Here is a 21,800-nt window from a genome sequence, read left to right as displayed (position 1 = left end):
TGGAAAGTCCATTTGATTTTGCTAATTAAAAATTAAACTTGACATGCAATGCGAATTTTCCCAATACAAATATCAAACTAAACTGTAAAAAAAAAATTCTTTTATTTAAACAATAACTTTTGTAAGGAAAATTTTGTTGACCAACCAACTCATTCATTATCTGGTCTGAAATCAGAAACTTCTTTGTTGTGTTACGTATTACCTCCCCACACCCCGGTTACGGTGCACCTCAGAGTCTGGAGCGGGAACACGGCAGAAAGATTTGTTATTTTGCGTTTTCTAATAAACCATGACAAAACCACACCAATGCAATTGTAGAACAAAACAAGTAATTGTATTAAGAACTCTCACATACACAATAATAACACTATTAAAGAAAGTACAATGAAAATGGCACTTGCATCAAATGAACAATACATATGATGGCAACATCATTCCCCAATGCTCTCAAAGCAATGAACTCACAATACGCCAACTGTGAGTAGAATGTAACATTCCCCAAAGTCCATGCACGAATCTCCACGTGGGGTGAAGGTCGAGGTTGTGCAGAACGGCAAAACAACAGGCAGGTATTGGCGCGGCTGTGGATGAGTTATGAGGTGAGAAGTCGATATGGAAATTGAGCCGATAGGTAAACCAACGGCAATCAACACGATGAGGTCGATATGGAAATCCCAACAGCAAAACAAGATGCACCAAGCGGACAGACTCTTCTTCTTCGAGGACAAAATGGCGTATTGGCCCGTAATGGAAGCGCTTCATTTCTCCAACAATGACTCAACACTTGGTGATAAAACCTGAGACGCAGGTTTAATTGCGCTCGCAATATATGACGATGTCGCAAACAATCCCTTTCATGGGAAGCCTCAACTCCTTCGCGACCAATATATAAAAACAAGTCTGCTCGCAGCTTTGACATGACTCGCAGCTCTCTCCTCCTGTCTCTGCCAATATTGATCTATTTTCTTCCGGTCTCTTTGCCTCGTTTTCCTTTTTCCTTCACAAACATTTATTTTTACCTTTTACTAAAGTCATCTCCATTTCACACAAAAATCTTAACAACAATATTACCTGAAACTAAAAATCCGACAACTATATAAAAATAACAAAGGCGGAAGTGACGGATCCGTAACAATTGGCATCAGCAATATCATGGTAATCAGTATTATGATGAATTGCATTAGCATCATGTACTAGATATACCACACAGTTCTGACCAAATAATCCTCAAGTTATTTCAGCAAGCTTATTTCTGTGCTCCTTCTGTCCTCAGTCCTCCCTTGTTGTTTCCTCCAGCTTAGAAATGCAAAAACTATCCCAAATATAAAGTGTGTGCATTCTTAAATCAGATATTTTTATTTGGGAAGTGAATCGAGAAATATACGTTGCTATTGACATGGAAGGAGAGCTCCCTCTACTGTTTCATATGTTTTCATCGATCTTGCATGACCTTTCTTACCAGAATCAAAACAGTAGCTTCCAAGATGCTATGTTTTATTCCCAACCATAATCGTGAGCTGGCTAATGAAAGTAATCCACTTTTTTTGCATTTGCTGAATTATCCTGGCTTTTTTGAATCGATGGTCATGAGACTGCCAGGATTGTGAAAGGCCGGAGAAAATTGACCTTTTATATCAAGAAAAATGGGGTTGAATGAAAGCTGAAAATATTAAGAAATAGATCAAAGCATATCGATGGAAATATTTTGAAGTACAACTTTTCTTGGATAATTGGTTAATATGGTTGGATCCTATTAAAAAAAGGAATAAAGAAATCTGATAAAGAACAGAGCTTGCGTTTAGGGAGACTTTCAGTGGTGAAGTTTGCCAAGATTTTTCACAATCGCAATCCTCAAAATTATCACATCTGTTTTGATCACTTCTGTAGAAGTTTAAAACTTGTTCTTTCTTGATTCCACTGGGAATAAAGGGGATAGGAACTGCTCAAAACAAACGTTAAAACAAGTGCCCTTGTATGAAACCAAATGCCATCAACAAAACGGATCAATAACCTTTTGAATACCAAGTAGAGATTTCAGAGAAGATAAAAATGTTGCCATTGGCATGAAAACAATGTCGTCACAACGTGCTCAAATGCTGCTGTCCACCAGACATCCAATTTATTACTCTCAGTATAGTAATATTATTCAAGTGCAGCAGCCACACATCAGTAGGAGTATGCAATGAACATATGGATGGTGTAAAGAACATCTCCAAATATAAAATCAGAAAAGGAGGAGAGAAGGGGTATTCCCGCTCGAGTGACATACATAGTCCATATGGCAATGAACAAAGCCTGGCAGCTGAACAATATTTTTCTGAAGATAACTCATTGGATCTTCTGTAATTTTGCAGATGTACGTGTGACATGATTCTACTTGGAGCATGAACGTAACCAGTCTCGTCAAAGCGAGAGGGGAAAACCACCAAAGACAGCACCAGGGAGCCATTATGACAGGTATTATCACTGGGTCATCTCACAAGAAAGGCAGACAAGATGTCTGATGGTGACCACCACAAGATGTGAAACAGTGCAATAAGAAACGACATATGAAGTCTTTCAAGGAATATCATGCACAATGGCATGGGAAGTAAGTGATGGAAAAAACAAGTTTCAAACCAGGAATAGGATTTTAAAAGTTGTATCAATGTTCAGTGCCTGACATCCCATACAAAGGACAAAAAAAATTAATTCAAACGAGATGTTTTGTCCATTCAATTTAGCTGATCTATTTATGTGCATTACAACGATTATATCCAAAAATTGGATAACTACTCTCCTCTTGACATACAAAGCCCTCCATAACCTGGCCCCATCCTACCTGGCTGACCTCCTCTCCAGACACACTCCCACCCGCAACCTCCGCTCTGCTGGTACCAACCTCCTGACCCCCTCCATCCGGACCAAATTCAGATCCTGGGGGGACAGGGCCTTCTCCATCGCTGCTCCCACCCTCTGGAACTCACTACCTCACACCATCAGAGACTCCTCCTCACTCACCACATTCAAAACATCACTAAAGACCCACCTGTTCAACACTGCATTCAACATTCAACCCACAGCATTTAACCCCTGACTATCTCTTCTCCTTCTCCCTCCTTTTGCTTTAAATATTTCCCTATTGATTCTTGTCTTTTTGCAATTGTTGTTTTCATGTATTGTTATGCATTATGTTTGCATTATGCATCATGCATGCATTATGTTTTCATGTATTGTGATGCATTATGTTTGCCACTCTGTCAAAGCGCCTTTGGGCTTCTGGAAAAGCGCTATACAAAATAAATGAATTATTATTATTATTATTACTCTGAATAAATACCACTTTCACAAGAATTATCGGATTCTGCGCATGCGCAAGATTGGAGGTCTCGTCTCTTCAAAGCTGTCCATGCGCGCTCGCTTTCGAAGTTAAGTAACTTTTCACAATTGTGTTTTTGTCGAAACTGTATCTTTCTCTCGGTGTATGTACCTATTGGGGTGTCTTTAATAGTATTCTTGGTGTTGGTTTTTCATATTTGTGTACAGAATCGTCGGTCTCTCGTATCGCGTATTCTGAGGCCTAAGTGTAGTACTAGGCTACCGTGTCCGACCTTGGCTTGAGGCTTTGTTTTTGTCTCAGCGGTTCTCCGATCGCGCTGCAATTACTTTCCGGTCTCTGTTTTTCACGGTCTTTTCACCCCATACTTCCTTGTTTTAAAATCTCCTCAAAAAAAAAAAAAAAAAAATTTCCTTCTGTTCTTATTCGTTTATTCGTTCTTATTTGTTCGTTCGTTCTTCGACCACGTTGCTTGTGATCACGTGATCACGTTGTTAAAAAATGTCTAATCTGTCCCCTGAAGACCTGTATTCTGTCATATTCTATAACACCTTTTTCTTCTTCTTCTATAAAAGGATGCTTTCGACTTGCTCACCAAATCTATTCATTCCAAAAAAAATTTCCATCTCTTATAGTGCATCTTTCATTCATTCCCGAAACTCTCCAGCACTCCATCCTCCCTCCAGTGTCCTCAAACGTATTTTTGACTCGAATGTCTCAAGAAACTCATTTTGCAATAAATGTACGTTTCCCATTAATCGTACACTTTTCAAAATCCAATCTCACCCCTCCCCTCCAAATCTTCCCCATCACCCATCCCTTTCAAATCTTCCCCCTTGCCCCTCCCCTCCAAATCTTCCTCATCACCCCTTCCCTCCAAAACTTCCCAATCACCCCTCCCCTCCAAAACTTCCCCATCACCCCTCCCCTCTAAATCTACCCCCTTGCCCCTCCCCTCCAAATCATCCCCATCACCCATCTCTTTCAAATCTTCCCCCTTGCCCCTCCCCTCCAAATCTTCCCAATCACCCATTCCTTTCAAATCTCCCCCCACACCCCTCCCCTCCGAGACTCTCCCTCGCTCCTCCCCTCCTAGATTCCCCTCTCACCCCTCCTCCTCAAAGCGTCCTCCCCGCTTCTTCCCCCTTCCAACTTTCACCTTCATCTCCCTCAACCTTCTGCCTCGCTCTTCCCCCTCGTCAAATAACACCTCACTGCGCCTCTCCCAATCACCATCAAACCTTTTGTCCGCCCCATTCTTCCCTTTCTCCAAGCTATTCTGTAATCTCTGACACACCTTCAACAGCTCTCCCTACCTCTTCCTCCTCTTCCACATCTTACCCTACCGCTCCCCCCCCCCCCCCCCCACCTGTTCTGTATCCGATGCTCCCCCTTCCTCTTCCTTAACAGTATGGACCTCAAACATCCGGGGCCTTCGCTCAAACTTGTCTGATCTCTCCATACAGGTTGCTTCTGACAAACCAGACGTGATCTGCTGAACAGAAACTTTCCTCCTTCATGATGTCTCTGATTCCTTGGTATCTCTCCCAGGTTACTCCCTCGTCCGGTATGATAGACCTGAGCCTCGTTCTGGAGGTGGGGTTGCTATCTTTATAAAAAGCTCTCTTCCTCACTCGCCCTGCACTGCCTTCTCTCCACCTCACCCCCAGGAATACCTTTGGCTATGGCTTCCCCTTCGCTCCCACCTTTTGTTCATATGTGTGTTGTACCGTCCACCAAACAGTGATGACTCCATCTACATCTCGCTGTCTGAGAATATGGACCAACTTCTATCTACCCATCCCAACTCTCTCTTCCTCATATGTGGTGATTTCAACTGTCACCATGCCAGTTGGCTGGGTGTGGGTACCTCTCTCACCAGCCATGGCTCTTCAGCAAAGGACTTCTGTGACTCACTGGGACTGACACAATCTGTCAATTTCCCGACCCGGATTTCAGTCAACGGAGCATCTTCTCTTCTGGACTTGGTTATGACTAACTTCCCTGAAAATGTCTGCTGCTCTTCTTCTGCTCCAATCGGCTCTTCTGATCATGTGCTTGTTAAAGTGGACATCTCTCTGACCATTCTCAGAGAGCCTCCTCAGCATCGACGAGTCTGGCATTTCACTCAGGCCAACTGGCACGGTCTTCAAGCAGCCATCAATCATCTGGACTGGTCTCCCATCTCTACCGCCTCTGACATCAACTCATCCTGGGAATTCTTCCAAAGTAAATTGCTCTCTCTCATGCACAGATTTATCCCATCTCGTCTTCAGTTGTCATACCCTTCCTCCCGTCCATGGTACACAGAATCTTGTGGTGAGGCTATTGCCCAGAAACAACTTGCTTTCGTCTCCTGGAAAGCAAATCCAACGGAAGGAAATCTCATTTCCTTTCACAAAGCCCGAAACAAGTGTGTGTCCACCCTCAGGAGAGCCAGGAAACAATATCTCTCCGTTCTCAGGACCGAACTCTCTTATCTGTCTCCCTCTTCCAAATCCTGGTGGCGTCTGGTCAAATCTGTTTCTGGTGTTTGTTCCCCCTCCATCCCCTCCCTCACCTCAAATGGCCACATGGCTGACTCCGCACGTGAAAAAGCTGAATGCCTCAACTCTGTGTTTGCCTCTAAATCTTGTGTCCCAAACCCATCCCTCTCTGTACCCACCGTACCCAGTCGTACCCAGCTGCTCCTGAACTCTGTGTCCTTTCCTCCTGACAAGGTGGAAAAGTTTCTGTCAACCCTCGACTCGGATTCTGCAACTGGACCTGACGGCATCAGCCCACGGGTCCTAAAATCCTGTTCTTCCGCTCTTTCACTCCCTCTCTCTGTTCTCTTCACCCTCTCTTTTGCTCAAGGTCATCTTCCATCTGCTTGGAAATCTGCCAACATCACCGCTTTGCACAAAAAAGGCGCAAAAACAGATCCCAGCAACTACAGACCAATCAGCCTTCTCCCAATTATCAGCAAAGTCATGAAATCCATCATTGCTTCAGATATGAAATCTTTCCTCTTCTCCAATGGCTTGATCTCTGATCATCAATTTGGTTTCAGACCTGGACACTCTACTCTGGACATGCTGCATCTGCTTTCTCAACAATGGATGGAGGTCCTCAATGCCAAACAGGAAATTAGAGCAGTCTCCCTTGACATATCACGTGCCTTCGATACGGTCTGGCACCCCGCTCTGCTCACCAAACTCTCCTCTTTTGGTATCCATGGAAATCTCCACGCATGGCTGGCGGACCTCCTCTCTAGTCGTAGTCAACGTGTGGCCCTGAATGGGTTTCTCTCATCTCCTCTTCCTGTTCAGGCTGGAGTTCCACAAGGCAGTGTTCTGGGCCCTGTGCTTTTTCTGGTCTTCATCAATGATCTATCTGACACTCTTGAAAATCCTCTGTATCTCTTTGCTGATGACTCTACTCTCTGTCGCTCCATTCTTCATCCCTCAGATCGGTAGTCTGCAGCCTCCTCACTCTCTGCAGACCTGGACAAAATCACAGACTGGGCAAACAAGTGGAACATGTCTTTCAATCCTGACAAATCTCACACTCTTACGATGTCTCTCCGAAAAGACCGACTGGACAACCCTCCCATCCACTTTCTGAATAATCCTCTCCAAGAAGTTCTGTCACTCAAGCTTTTGGGTCTCACTATCTGCCATGATCTTTCCTGGGAAAACCACATTTCAAATCTGGCCTCGAAAGCCAGTCGCCGACTGGGCATCCTCCGTCATGCGAAGTCCTTCCTTGGCACACCTGAGCTCCTCACCACATACAAGGCTTTCATCTGCAGCTCAATGGAATACTGCTCTCTTCTCTGGGCTGGTGCTCCTGCCTCACACCTAGCTCGTCTTCACGCTGTTGAAACCAAAGCATTCAGAATCATTGGAATCTCCCGCGATGAAGCTAACTCCAAGAGCCTCTCACTCACTCACCGCAGGCAGGTTGGTGGTCTTTCCGTCTTCTACCGACTCCTCTCTGGCCTTGCCCCCTCAGCTCTCTCTGGGCTCTGTCCCGCAAATATTCCTACAGGTCGCACAAGATCTGCCTGCAACCCTCTTATGGTCAAACTGCCAAAATCAAGACTCTCTGCTCACCTTCACTCCTTCATTCCTCTTTTCTCCTGCCTCTGGGACAAACTCCCCCACTCTCTTCAATCCCACTCCACCCTCCAGGTCTTTAAAACAGCTGTTCACCACTATCTCTTATCTTCCCCCATCCAAAACCTTGATCTTTTCTACCCCCGCTAATTTCACCCCAATGCCACTTTTTTGAAATACCAACTTCTGTCCTGGAAGTCCTTGGTGTCCTTGTGTTTTATACTTCTCCCTCCCCCCCCCCCCCCTTCCCACGCCTCCTCCACCCAAGCCCTCTCCTTTCCACACATCTCCCTGCTCTCAAATGTTGTGTTTGTGTGCTTCCCCTTCTCTCCCCATCTTGTCTTCCGCTCCCTCTTTTTATATATTTTGTTTGTCTGGTTGATTTGTTTGTGAAGTAAATGTTAGCTCTTTCACGAGCCTCGATTCAGTATACAAAAAAAAAAAAAAAAAATTAAGGACCTCAAACACAACCAGGAGTCTGCCTTTGGAGTCATTCAGCACAAACCAACATGAAGATCAGATAACTGTCCATGAAAGAAAAGCAAACAATATGGAAGCTGAAAGAACAGAATAATTCAATTAGAACCATAGCACAAAAATTAGGCCTAGCAAATACAACAATTTGGAATGTCTTGAAAAATAAACCATGGATGTACTTAGCAACGGCCAGGTCGGCCAAGGAAAAAAAACTGCAGTTGATGACAGAAAAATCATCAGAGCTGTGAAAAAAACCTCAAAAATAACTGTCAGTGAAATCTACTGTCATGGCCAAAATATTTGTACCCTTGCACTTTTTTCAAATAATGCACCATTTCTTCCAGAAAATTGTTGAAATTAAAAAATCTTTTGGTATCCACATATGTATTTCTTTGGTTTGCAGTGGAACAAAACAAACAAAGCTGGAAAAAAAAATACTAAATCTAAGCTTATTCCACACAGAAATCCTGAAATGGCCTGAACAATATAATTGGCACCTTTCAGAAGTTGTTAGAAATAATTAGATTTCAAACAGGTGATTCTCCTTTACTTTGGAATTGAACTCACCTGTGGTGAGTTGCAGGTGCCTGCAATATAAAAATTATTCATTCAACCAGTTTGAATAGAGAAAAGGAGTCATTCTGCTGTTTTGTACCACTATGAGCATGGAGAAAAGAAAGAAAACCAAATAATTATCTGAGGAGGTCAGACACAAGATTGTAGCCAAGCATGGACAATCTCAAGGCTACAAGTCCATCTCCAGAGACCTTGATGTTCCTGTGTCCACAGTACGCAATGTTATCAGGAAGTTAAAGGCCCATGGTAATAGCGCCAACCTCTCTGGACGTGGCCGCAAGAGAAAACTTGATCGAAGATTGCAGCTAAGGATTGTTTGAATGGTGGAGAAAGCACCTCGATCAACTGCCACACAGATTCAAGCTGACCTTCAGACACAAGGTACAACAGTTTCAACTCGCACCATCCGTCGCCAACTCAATGAAAGGGGGTTCTATGGTAGGAGACCCAGGAGGACCCCAATGCTGAGCGAGAGACATAAGAAAGTCCAACTGGAGTTTTCCAAATCACACATGACAAGCAAAAATCCTTCTGGGAGAATGTGCTGTAGACAGATGAGAAGAAATTAGAGCTTTTTGGTAAAGCACATCATCTCTATGTTTACAGAAAACAAAATTAAGCCTTCAAAGAAAAGAACACCTTCCCAACAGTCAAACATGGAGCAGGTTCAGTGATGTTTTGGGGTTGCTGTGCTGCTTCTGGCACTGGATGCCTTGAATGTGTGAATGGCATCATTAAATCATGAGAATACCAAGGCATTTTGGAGCGCAATGTTCAACCCAGTGTCAGAAAGCTGGGTCTCCGTCGAAGGTCATGGGTCTTGCAGCAGGACAATGATCCCAAACATACTTCAAAAAGCACCCAGGAATGGTTCAAGACAAAACGCTGGACTGTTCCAAAGTGGCCAGAAATGAGTCTAGATCTAAATCCCATTGAACACCTGTGGGGAGATCTGAAAATAGCAGTTGGGAGAAGGCACCCTTCAAATATGGGAGTACTGGAGCAGTTTGCACAAGAAGAGTGGGTCAAACTGCTAGTGAGAGAGGTGGAGGAAGCTCATTCATGGCTACAGGAAGCGCTTGACTGCAGTTTTTTTGTCCAAATTTTGTTCTACCAAATATTAAGTCTCGGGTATCAATAATTTTGTCAATGCCATTTCTTTTTATTTTCTGATTTAAAAGGATATATTAAGTTCTGAATAAAAAACAAAGGGTCTGTAATATTAACAGTGAAATAAAGAATTGTGGAGACCAAATACTTTTGTCAATTTCAACTTATTTTTAGAGAAAATTGTGAGTTATTTGAAAAAAGTGCAAGGGTGCCAATATTTTGGGCCACGACTATATATATATATATATATATATATATTCATACTGAATGTGCTGTTGATTTAGCATAGGTATGATGGGCAAATGGCCTTCATCTAGTGAGAGTGGTGAATACATGGAATGGTCTCCCTGCAAGAGTAGTGACAGTGGTCTTTCAATCCTGACAAATCTCACACTCTTACGATGTCTCTCCGAAAAGACCGACTGGACAACCCTCCCATCTACTTTCTGAATAATCCTTTCCAAGAAGTTCTGTCACTCAAGCTTTTGGGTCTCACTATCTGCCATGATCTTTCCTGGGAAAACCACATTTCAAATCTGGCCTCCAAAGCCAGTCGCCGACTGGGCATCCTCCATCGTGCGAAGTCCTTCCTTGGCACACCTGAGCTCCTCACCACATAAAAGGCTTTCATCCGCAGCTCAATGGAGTACTGCTCTCCCCTCTGGGCTGGTGCTCCTGCCTCACACCTAGCTCGTCTTCACGCTGTTGAAACCAAAGCGTTCAGAATCATTGGAATCTCCCGCGATGACGCTATCTCCGAGGGCCTTTCACTTAATCACCGCAGGCAGGTTGGTGGTCTTTCCGTCTTCTACCGACTCCTCTCCGGCCTTGCTCCCCCAGCTCTCTCTCGGCTCTGTCCCCCAAATATTCCTGCAGGTCGCACAAGATCTGCCTGCAACCCTCTTATGGTTAAACTGCCAAAATCAAGACTCTCTGCTCACCTTCACTCCTTCATTCCTCTTTTCTCCCACCTCTGGAACAAACTCCCTCACTCTCTTCAATCCCACTCCTCCCTCCAGGTCTTTAAAACGGCTGTTCACCACCATCTCTTATCTTCCCCAATCCAAAACCTTGATCTTTTCTACCCCTGCTAATTTCACCCCAAATCCACTTTTTTGAGGTGACTTTTGACTTCTTTCCTGGAAATCCTTGGTGTCCTTGCGTTTTTATACCTATCCTGCCTCCCCCCAGGCCCTCTCCCTCCAAAAACATCTCCCGATGTCCCTGCTCTCAAATGTTGTGTTTGTGTGCTTCCTCCCCTTCTCTCCCCATATTGTCGACCGCTCCCCTTTTTATATACTTTGTTTGCTTGTTTGTTTGATTTGTTTGTTTGATAAATGTTAGCTCTTTCACGAGCCTCGACTCTGTACACAAAAAAAAAAGAAAAAATAGTAGTGGATTGTTTTAAAATGCAGTTGTATAGGTATGTGGAAGTGGTGGGTATGTGTGAGTACTAAGATGTTGGCAGATTGTGCAGGCCTGATTGACCTAATGGCCTACTCCTGTGTTGAAGTACCTTATGTTTCCATGTATCTGTGTCCAAGTTCCTTGTATATACATATAACACCTTTATATGACTACTTTGTTGTCTTTCTTGTCGATAAGATTACTTTGACAGCAATACATTTTTATGACATTTCACTGTCTTACTTAAATTGCTAATTTACCATCTATGCCTGTTCAAATATATATTTTTAATAATGTACATTTGAAAGTAACGCACCAAGCGAACCATTGTGCACAAGTGCAGCCATGCTGGAGAGAAGGTGTGTGCAGGTCGGAGGAGGGTGTCGTTTAATCACAGGCCACAGCCCCTCCTGACAGCGGTGCCTTTCAAAGGCATCACGGCGAGCACTTGAAGCTGCATCTCCTGCGATGAACATCTCAAGCGAGGAAAAGTTAGGAATCAATAGAAGCTGTTGGGGGAAACAACAAAGGGAAAGACACAAAATATGAAAATATGAAGAGTCTATATGATCAACAAGATACAGAGTGATTATGATCAGCAATAAACAGTCATTACGATCAGTAAAAAACAATCAATTGTTCGGGAAAATGTGAACAGCTTCAGTATACCCAAAAGTGGGTTTCACTTTGCGATATAAAAAAGATATTTAATGGCATCCTGGATTATGTCATACCAGGTATTGGAAAGAAGAAAGCATCATAGACAAACTCTGGATTATTGTCATAACCACAAGACATGATCATGATCTTCAACATGACCTTGATTCGGACATAGCTCACCGAGTCCACCAGCACGAAGGCGTCAGGAACATCACCCCGCAGTGTGTAGCGCTTAAATTCAATGCGGATAGTGTAAGAGTGACCTTTTTCCAAGCATACCGTGTGTGGCAAAACCACCAGCCTGCAAACAAAATAAAAACAATATGCATTTGTCAGAACAGATCATCCAAGTACCGATAACATTCTGCAAATTAAACTTAAACTTTGAAAAATCTTTGCTCGGCTCGCGATATCAAACTTACCATATATATTCATAACGAGTAAAAAGCCCGTCAAAATGACAGGTTTGGAACAGTTTATTCGACGGTGCAGCCTCGTGAGCGTAAAAATGTCTAAAGCCTCGGCCTAGTATCAGGTGTGCTTAAATCCGTTTTATTTAAAAGTCAGCCTACGGATGTAAATGCACACTCGTTTTACTCTGCGCGAGATGCACATCACGTGCAGTGAATTTCACCTCCCTGCGCCTTTCATTGCTCTTTTTAAAAAAATGCTGCTGCACACCGCCCTCGAGGCTCGGTTTGCAAGCCACCGTCTACAATTCCAATAGAAGAGACATAATTACTCTTTTATGGGAAATGTTTTTCAAGTTTGTTTCATCCTCAAAAATAGACTGAAGTGAACACACATATGTGTTAAAAGATTGGTCTTTACAACTTACCTTAAATCGTCCTTATGAAGGGGGACAGACAGACAAACACAAACTGCTATTGTGTTTTATATATTCATAATGGTTTGTGCAAGTGAAATGATTCGAGGTAAATACTTATTTTAACTTTGGATAGTTTCCAATGCTCAATGGCATGTGACTGGATACATTTTCTCAAACGAGATGGTATTCATAGATGGTATTCATAGAATTCATAGAATTCATAGAACCCTGCGCAGTCAACTTGGTGTGAGCCAACTCTTCTATTTTTGAATGTTTCTTTTTTTTTGATCCAATATGGCTGCCAGACTACGTGAGCGATGACATCATAAATTTATATTCTCTAAATAATTGTTGCATAGATCATGCTCAATAAATTTCAAACTGATCAGACTAAGCATTGTCCCTGTCGAATTATGACGTCGTAATTATGCCACCAATGACGTCATCGTTAACAACACCTATTCCCCATATGGAGTTATTTACAATGAGCCACGTTTCGATTTTTAAAATGCTGATATGGCACACACTTTACTTTACTGAAATGCAGACACAAATGTTATATTTTCGTCAAAAATCGTCGGAATTTCGCCAAATCTGTTTTGGTCGTGTGTTAATATACCTCAGCGATTGACAAATATGAAATCAGAATTTTATTTCAGGTCAAAATGACCCAGTGAGGTCGCTCCGTACTTTGCCTGCTCGTCATTTGCAGTGTGATAATTAATTCCATGCCCACTCTAGCAGACTCTTCTTCACGCAATAACAACTTCTAGCTTCCAGACCGTACATCCAATCATCTTGAAATTTTGCACACATGTTACATTTCATTACCTCTACTATAATATAAAGTTTCACGTCGATCAATGAAGCGGTTCAAGAGTTATAATTTTTTTAAAATATTTTCGTTTAATTATTTATATCTGCCAAACCACGTGACCGATCGCAAATTCCAAAAGGTTCTTTTGGCAGACTGATATGCTGAACACATGTGTGAAGTTTCCCCTCGATAGGATCACAAATAAGGGAGGAGCTTGGTTTTAAAAGTTTATGCTTAAAAACGTCATAACTCCGAAACAATGTGACGCATGATGTCATACTCGCTGACTTTTTTTATTCGTCATGGGTATGCGATTCTTCCTGCCAAGTTTGGCCTCGATATGTTCAGTCGTTTAGGAGAAAATTGGATTTTAGTGGTTTTTCACAAAACAATATGGCGTCCGAACCACGTGACCTACGACGTCATTATAATTTTATTTCTGCATCAATTTATACCGAGAAGATGCTCAATAAATTTCATTCTGATCGGATAAAGTTTTTTACTTGTCGAATTATGACGTCATAACGGCGGAACCTATGACGTCATCATTCACATATGTTATTCCGCATCGAGAGTTCTTTGCAATGAGACCTGTCTCAATTATTTCTGTACAGCGTTTTTTGAGATATAGAGGTGTAGTTTTTTTCCCCCAAGATGGCGCCCATACCACGTGACCTGTGACGTCATAATATGCACTAAAATATTCTAAAGGAGTAGTCCCTCCTATGGTGTAAATTTCATGTCAATCGGACCAACGGTTGCCGAGAAAATGAATTTTTAAAATGCAGACACGCACGTACGTACGTACGACGTACGGACGGACCCGAATGCTTAACCCTGAATTTCGCTTCGCGAGCGCAGGGTAATGAAGGATTACAGGTAAAAATGTCTAATTTTTATCCTGGCCGTCAACATTGTGTCAACAGACCACACAAAAATCGTGGCCGGATTACTCTCCTATGCACACAGATAGCAGACTTCATATTCAGCCTGCTTATGTCTTTCCACTTGGTTGTACCGACTGTGAGCGGGCAGCGTGGTGGACATGTGGTCGTCCGAAGGTATTGTGTTGCCACAGACACTTCTGGAGATAACAGGGCCTGGCCGGATTACTTGCACGGTCAAGTCCTCCCACTCCTCAGACAACTGGGTGCACAGAGAGGGTGAACAAACATCCAAACATTAGGATGTGGGTGGGTGAATACAATATGTGAATACAATACAATATGTGGGTGAAAACACACTGCAATATTATCTTGAACTTGCCTCCAGTGCTGGACCTTTTTCAGCCAGACAAATCAGGAAAATAAAGGAAATGTTGCCTGACTTTACAGTAGTCCAAGGCAATAAATAAAGCTCTGCTGGCAAAATAAAATACACATTTGTTCTCAACTCATTTAATATTATTGTTGAACCATTCCGTGTGGAGTGCAAAGAAATATCACAACATGGAAAGGGAGTCAAATTGGAACAACAAACGACACATCCCAAGTTGCTGTCCTGAGCGCCTCCTACCGGTGTACCTAACATTCAAAACATTTTTCTTTGCACATTCTGTTGGTATTTCGTCGTCACATGATGCAGGGCTTGCAAGAAAAACCTTTCTTTGTAAATATATTACATCATGCTGACACTATTTGGTAATATGGTGCCTCCATGAATTATTGATGGTGTTTAAAATAAAGAGACTATTCCGATGACTAACTTGCAGTTTCTGCCAAATTCTTCCCTCAGATCGGCAGTCTGCAGCCTCCTCACTCTCTGAAGACCTGGACAAAATCACAGACTGGTCAAACAAGTGGAACATGTCTTTCAATCCTGACAAATCTCACACTCTTACTATGTCTCTCCGAAAAGATCGACTGGACAACCCTCCCATCTACTTTCTCAACAATCCTCTCCAAGAAGTTCTGTCGCTCAAGCTTTTGGGTCTCACTATCTGCCATGATCTTTCTTGGGAAAACCACATTTCCAAGCTGGCCTGCAAAGCCAGTCGCCGACTGGGCATCCTCCGTCGTGCGAAGTCCTTCCTAGGCACACCTGAGCTCCTCACCACATACAAGGCTTTCATCCGCAGCTCAATGGAATACTGTTCTCCCCTATGGGCTGGTGCTCCTGCCTCACACCTAGCTCGGCTTCACGCTGTTGAAACCAAAGCTTTCAGAATCATTGGAATCTCCCGCGATGAAGCTATCTCTGAGGGCCTTTCACTCACTCACCGCAGGCAGGTAGGTGGTCTTTCTGTCTTATACCGACTCCTCTCCAGCCTTGCTCCCCCAGCTCTCTCTGTGCTCTGTCCCCCAAATATTCCTACAGGTCGCACAAGATCTGCCAGCAAGCCTCTGATGGTTAAACTGCCAAAATCTCGGCTCTCTGCTCACCTTCACTCCTTCATTCCTCTTTTCTCCCGCCTCTGGAACAAACTCCCACACTCCCTTCAATCCCACTCCTCCCTCCAGGTCTTTAAAACAGCTGTTCACCACCATCTCTTATCTTCCCCCATCCAATACCTTGATCTTTTCTACACCCACTAATTCACCCCAGATCCACCTTGTTTGTAATTCCAACTTCTTTCCTGGTAGTCCTGGCAGTGTCCATATGTTTTATGCCTCTCCCACCCCCCCCCCCCTTCCCATGCCCCCCCTTCCCATGCCTCCCCCCCAAAGCCCTCTCCCTCCCACAGTTCTCTCGATGTCTCCATGTCTCTCGGTTCCTGCTCTCAAATGTTGTGTTTGTGTCCTTCCCCCTCTCTCCCCATCTTGTCTACCGCTCCCGATGCTTTTTGTTTTATGTGTCGGTTTGTCGGTTATGTGTCGGAGTCGGTTTGTCGGTTTGTCTTTCTGTGTGATAAATGTTCGCTCCTTCACGAGCCTCGATCTTGTATACAAAAAAAAAAAAAAAAAAAAAAAAAATCATAATGCCAACGTCGCTTTAAACACAAAACTCACCAAAACTATTTTGTTTTCGTTTTTGTTTGAAGTTTGTTTTTGCAATCACTTGTAAAAATGTTTGAAAATTATTCTAGGTGAAGAAGTATTTTAAAAAGCATTTAGTGAAGCAAACACATACTGCATTCAAATTTTGCTTTTCAGAAAAAAAAAATCATTACTTTTATCCAAAATCTGAGCTAACAGAAGAGGGAAGAGATAAAGGGAAAAAAGGTAATGTATGGGTACTGACTATGAGGCATTGAAGCTACATTTGGTCAAAACAAGTAAAGGGATGAATGAACAGGTTAAGAGGAGAGACTGGAGGGCAATGGGCACAGGTAACCTACTAGAGGAAAGTGGAGATTTGGGGAGGGGGGTAAGAGGAGGGGGGAGGGGAGGGGTTATTGGGGGTAAAATAAACAAGAGCAAAAGTCTAACAGCGGCGTAGCCGGGCTTGTAAAATATTATAAACCACAAACACACATGATTAGCTTTTTAAACAGTCGCTAATGCTGTTTGTAACATTAAACAAAGAAATTTGGAGGCATCCCGACATCCTTGAGGTAGGTTTTACTTACAGAACTGAGTGAAGATCTACTGTAATCTATATACCCCACAAAGGTTGGAGGTGTGCTCATTTACCAAGCAGCTAGCTAGCGCTTGCCAAGCCAGCCGTTCCTTAAGGGTTTTGAATGGAGTGCTTGTTCGAATGCTTAAACCACTTTGTGAATCTCTCCACAAGAAACTTGGTAAATGAACACACACCCAATGTTCTTGAGAGCGGAGTTCTATTTGAGTTCTGTGGGGTGTACTAGTAAATTAAAATGTCGGTCGGTGGAGTCAGCCGTCGTAATGACATCATAGACGTAATGACATAACGGATACAAATCTGCCGCTACTTTAACATGTAGAAGATGATATATTTTAGCTTCCAGGCACGGAGGTATATAATAAACTGGAGAGCCAATGACGGCTGTCGGCTGAAGCTAGCGGAAGTTGCTTGGCGGCCATATTGGGAAGCCGATTGTGTCTGAACGCTCGAGAGATGAATACGATCCAGTCATCAAAGCTTTCGCACTCACTCTTCAATTTTATTCTGCTAAAGGATACGACTATGTTCGAGAGACATTCGACTTGGCACTGCCAAGTCCATCCACAATCCGGAAATGGTACAGCGCAATTGATGGTTCACCTGGTTTTAGTGCAGTTGTATTCCAAGCACTAGAGAGCCGGTTTAAAGCAGAGAAGGAGACTGGCAAGAGAACACTGTGTAGCCTGATGTTAGACGAGATGGCCATCATGAAGGCAATTGACTTTTTAGGGGACAAGGTATTGGGGTACGTCGACATCGGAAACGGAGTCCAAGATGACAGTGCTCCCCAGGCCAGCAACGCACTGGTTTTCATGCTGGTTGCACTGAATGACAGTTGGAAAGTGCCTGTAGCATACTTTATGATAAATGGATTGTCGGGGAAGGAACAGGCGAATTTGGTGACACAATGTCTACTAAAATTGCATGATATCGGTGCAGAGGTGGTTTCCTTAACTTGCGATGGACCGTCCGCTCATTTGACAATGTTACGTGAGCTAGGTGCCGACATCACGCCGCAGAATGTGAAACCAACATTTCCCCACCCAGCAAATCCCGAAAAGAAAATTTGTGTTGTACTCGATGCATGTCACATGCTTAAACTTGCAAGAAACTGTCTTGGATCCATGAAAATGATGGAGGATGGCAACAAAAAAGTCATCGCGTGGAAATACATCCAGGCACTCTTTGATCTGCAGAAGAGGGAAGGCTTGCGTCTGGGAAATAAGCTCTCCCGGAAACACATCGAGTGGAAGAGCAATGTCATGAAGGTGGACACAGCTGCTCAGACATTGAGCACTAGTGTGGCAGATGCAATTCGGTTTTGCAGGGACACTTTGCAACTATCAGAATTTCAGGGCAGTGAGGCTACCTGCCAATACATTGAAACATTGGACAAACTGTTTGACATTCTAAATTCTCGCAATCCATTGGCACGAAACTACAAGGCACCACTCATGACATCACGAGAAGGACTTTTCCTGCCATTCCTGGATACTGCCTACAGTTACTTGTCCAACATCAAAAACATGAATGGTCAAGTTATGACCAATACGCGTTTGAAAACCCCCTTCATTGGTTTCATGATCTGCATAAAGAGTGTCAAAATTTTGTATTTCACATATGTCAAACCTGCCTCATCTCCCCTGCGATACCTGCTCACGTACAAAATGAGCCAAGACCACATTGAACTTTTCTTTGGAGCGGTCCGCATTGCATGTGGAAGTGGGAATAACCCAACGGCCCGGCAGTTTGTTGCCGCATATAAGCGCCTCTTGATGCGACATGACATCAAGTCTGCAAGTGGGAACTGTTCTGCACAGGACTCAACCAGAATCCTGAATGCGGCTTCCTTCAAGTGCGTTGCAAAGCAGGCTGTGCCTGACGAGAGTCACGACATGTTGGTGGCCAGACGATACGACCTGGAGTTGAGATCGCCGGCAAAAGAGGACCACGACTATGCGGATATTCCAAATTTTGAGCAACTTTCCATCTTTACAGAGTCATGTGTTGGCTATATTGCCGGCTATGTGGTGAGGATGGTGAGGAAGACTCTGAAGTGTAGCCAATGTCTTTCTGCATTGACCAGTAACAACGAAGAATGGCAAACCACACCAATGTACAGCCTGATTGTTACCAAGAACAGGGGTGGCCTCATAGTTCCCTCGCACAGTGTTGTTCGTGTCTGTGAGGCGACTGAACGCTGTGTCAAGAGGCTCCTGGCTGTAAGCAATGGCAAAATGCCTCGTGAAAGTGGGATAAGAGTGGCAATTTCCACTTCTGTCCTTTCTGAGGTCGGTCGGTCTACATTTGCTTCCTTGGATCGGCACATGTTTGACTGTGAGGCAGACAGCAACCATGTGTTTGCTTTAATACATTCTGTATCACAATCATACAGCAAGATACGTTTCCATCATGTTGTGAGAACACTCGATGATGACATGAAGGAAGAGCGCATCAGGAAAAAATATTGCAAACTGGTCCTGTTTGCTCACCAGTGAGGCAACACCAGAGCAAGCTGAAATATAAGAGCGACCTCATCTCTACATGGTGTGGGTGTGTTTTGTGGGTTAACTGTGAATTGTGTGGGTTAACTACATGACAGCGTTTCATGTCATTTATGTGACTGACTCACTGTTGATGTGTTGCTGACCCATGTCAGTGTAGAATAAACTCTGGTTATCATTATATCTGCGTGGTTTCTAACATCTCGGTAATAGAAACATACACATCTTAGTTACAATATAATGACTGAATTAAGTAACATCATATAACATGACAACAAATCAGATCTTTATATTGAGGAATATTATAGAACAAGCCAAAGAATGGCAAACGACGATGTACCTCAATTTTATAGATTTCTAGAAAGCTTTCGACTCCTTGCCCAGAGAAAGTCTGGGTCATAATGAAGAAATACAGCATACCTGGAAAATTAGTGAACCTTGTAAAAGCCCTTTACCAAGACTTTCAATGTGCGGTCGTCGACCAAGGTGAAACAACAGAATGGTTCAAGGTGAAGACAGGAGTTAAACAGGGGTGTAACATGTCAGGATTCTTATTCCTACTAGTGGGTGATTGGGTCATGAGAAGGACGATAAAGAACACCGAGCGGTAATTTTGGGCACTTTTTTTTCAAACAAGCTCTAAACCATTGGATTCCCCAGGAAAAATGCGTCTAGAACCAACTTCAAACTTAATGAACACCATTTCCTTAAAGAACGGGATTCTGAGCCCGAATATCAGTTCAAATATTAGTATTCTATATTAATTAAATAGTCGGCGGTCCTAAAATTCGCTCCAGCTGCATCATCAGTGCGCCACGCCTTTGCTTTGACAGGCTTACGATCGGCTTCCCAATATGGCCGCCAGACTATTTCCGGTGGCTTCACGGCGGCTAATGCTGCGAGGTGGCCAATTGGCTCTCCATATTATATACCTCCGTGCTTCCAGGACGTTTGCAGTCACTACGTAGGGATTAGTGTTACGATTAGATTTACTATAATATTAACGTTGTATTTCGAAAATATTACTATTTTAAAAACCGAGGCTAATTCCTTACTTCTGCGATTATTAATATTAGTGCCGAACACCGCTTACATGATTGATCATGAACCATACACCGCTTCAATCCATTAAATTTGTATTCACGACATTGGGATTAAAGCGTTATGGTTATATTTACTCTATTATTATAATTATTATTATTATTATTATTATTATTATTACGAAAACGATACTACTGAAACGATATACGACCGTATGAAGAAACCTGGGCTTAATTTGTCCGAAGCGGTCCGCAGGTGAGTCATAACGCCTAAGGCCTATACGTACCGTATTGTTTGAAGAGACGTAACGCCGATGCTTTCGATATTTGATAATCATTTTAACAATCGGTTTGTTTGTTTCACACTGAATGAAAAACGTTAAGGTGGAGCATGGCGATTGTGATATATGACAGGTTCGACAATATGTTCAGCTTGAACAAAATATAAATCAAAATGGCGGTGTGCGGAGTCAGCCGCAGTACCGCCGTAATGACATCAGACGTAATCACATCACCCTGTCATGTGACCAGATCCTCAGCTCTGATTGGTATGTTTGAGGGGACATACATACATAGATACTGTTACATATTTATGTGAATGTATGTGAATTACCATTCAGGTCTTTGCTTATCCGTGTGTAGTATATTAAGTTGTTGTGTAGTTGTTGTGGTTGGAGGGTCAGGAGCCCTTCTGAGGGAGTGGCCGGAAACGGAAGTGACCGGAAACGGAAGAGGAAAAGACACGAGGAAAAAAGGACGAGTATTATTCTTCCTCGCCCCGCTCCGACCAAAAGGCGGGATCGACCTTGCGCTGCGTGGAAAAGCGGCGTTCCGAAGCCTGTCTGGCGAGAGGAATCACCGGGACGTGTACCTGCCCGGTGGAGACGTCAAGTGACGTGGGGCCGTGCATCGACCCCGCGTCTGGTATCGTTCGCGGCACCGTCTAAACAGACGCGTGCGGGTCGCACGTTGGGGCCTAACGCGCCTTGCAAGCGGCGTGGGGTTTGGCTTGCTCTACCGTACCCGCTCCGCGTGGCCACGAGGGGCTGCAGCCACGGTGCCTGGTACGATACCTGCCCGGTGGAGAAACGTCCACCCGGGGTTCGTTCAACCGCCCGAGTGCGGAGACGCCGACCAGTATCTTGGTCAGGAGGGGCCCAGAGACATTGTGAGGAGCAGAGACCGAAAGGGGGTGTGAGTACTCACCGGGACACACATAGATAAGATGGCCATCTTACTCATAGGGAATTGATTGTGGCTGGGAAATATTGTTGATGGTTGTGTATTGTTGATTGCTCGGGGAAAATCTCCGTGGTTGTGTCATTGGAATTGTATGGTATCATTACCATTGGAAATATATCCTTGAACATCAGTTGTCTCCTGGGTGAAATTCATATGGATTGCGTGGCGAAAGCGCATATATAGTACAGCTTGCTGGCGGA

At 43.6% G+C, this 21,800-nt stretch overlaps 1 protein-coding gene across 2 annotated transcripts in view; it reads right to left on the bottom strand.

The window, feature by feature from the left end:
- LOC137436520 (laminin subunit beta-2) overlaps window positions 1-21,800 on the bottom strand; it is a 280,979-nt gene that overhangs the window by 143,579 nt on the left and 115,600 nt on the right. For both annotated transcript variants that reach the window (XM_068130380.2, XM_068130381.2), the window contains 3 exons: window positions 14,311-14,438; window positions 11,827-11,947; window positions 11,303-11,495 (listed from right to left, as the gene is read on the bottom strand). In XM_068130380.2, the coding sequence (XP_067986481.2) occupies window positions 11,303-11,495; window positions 11,827-11,947; window positions 14,311-14,438 (442 nt within the window). The remainder of the gene's footprint in view (window positions 1-11,302; window positions 11,496-11,826; window positions 11,948-14,310; window positions 14,439-21,800) is intronic.

Source organism: Myxine glutinosa, chromosome 11 (assembly GCF_964187855.1).
Source record: "Myxine glutinosa chromosome 11, kmMyxGlut1.1, whole genome shotgun sequence".
Taxonomy (NCBI): Eukaryota; Metazoa; Chordata; class Myxini; order Myxiniformes; family Myxinidae; genus Myxine; species Myxine glutinosa.
This window is presented reverse-complemented; position numbering and strand designations above follow the sequence as displayed.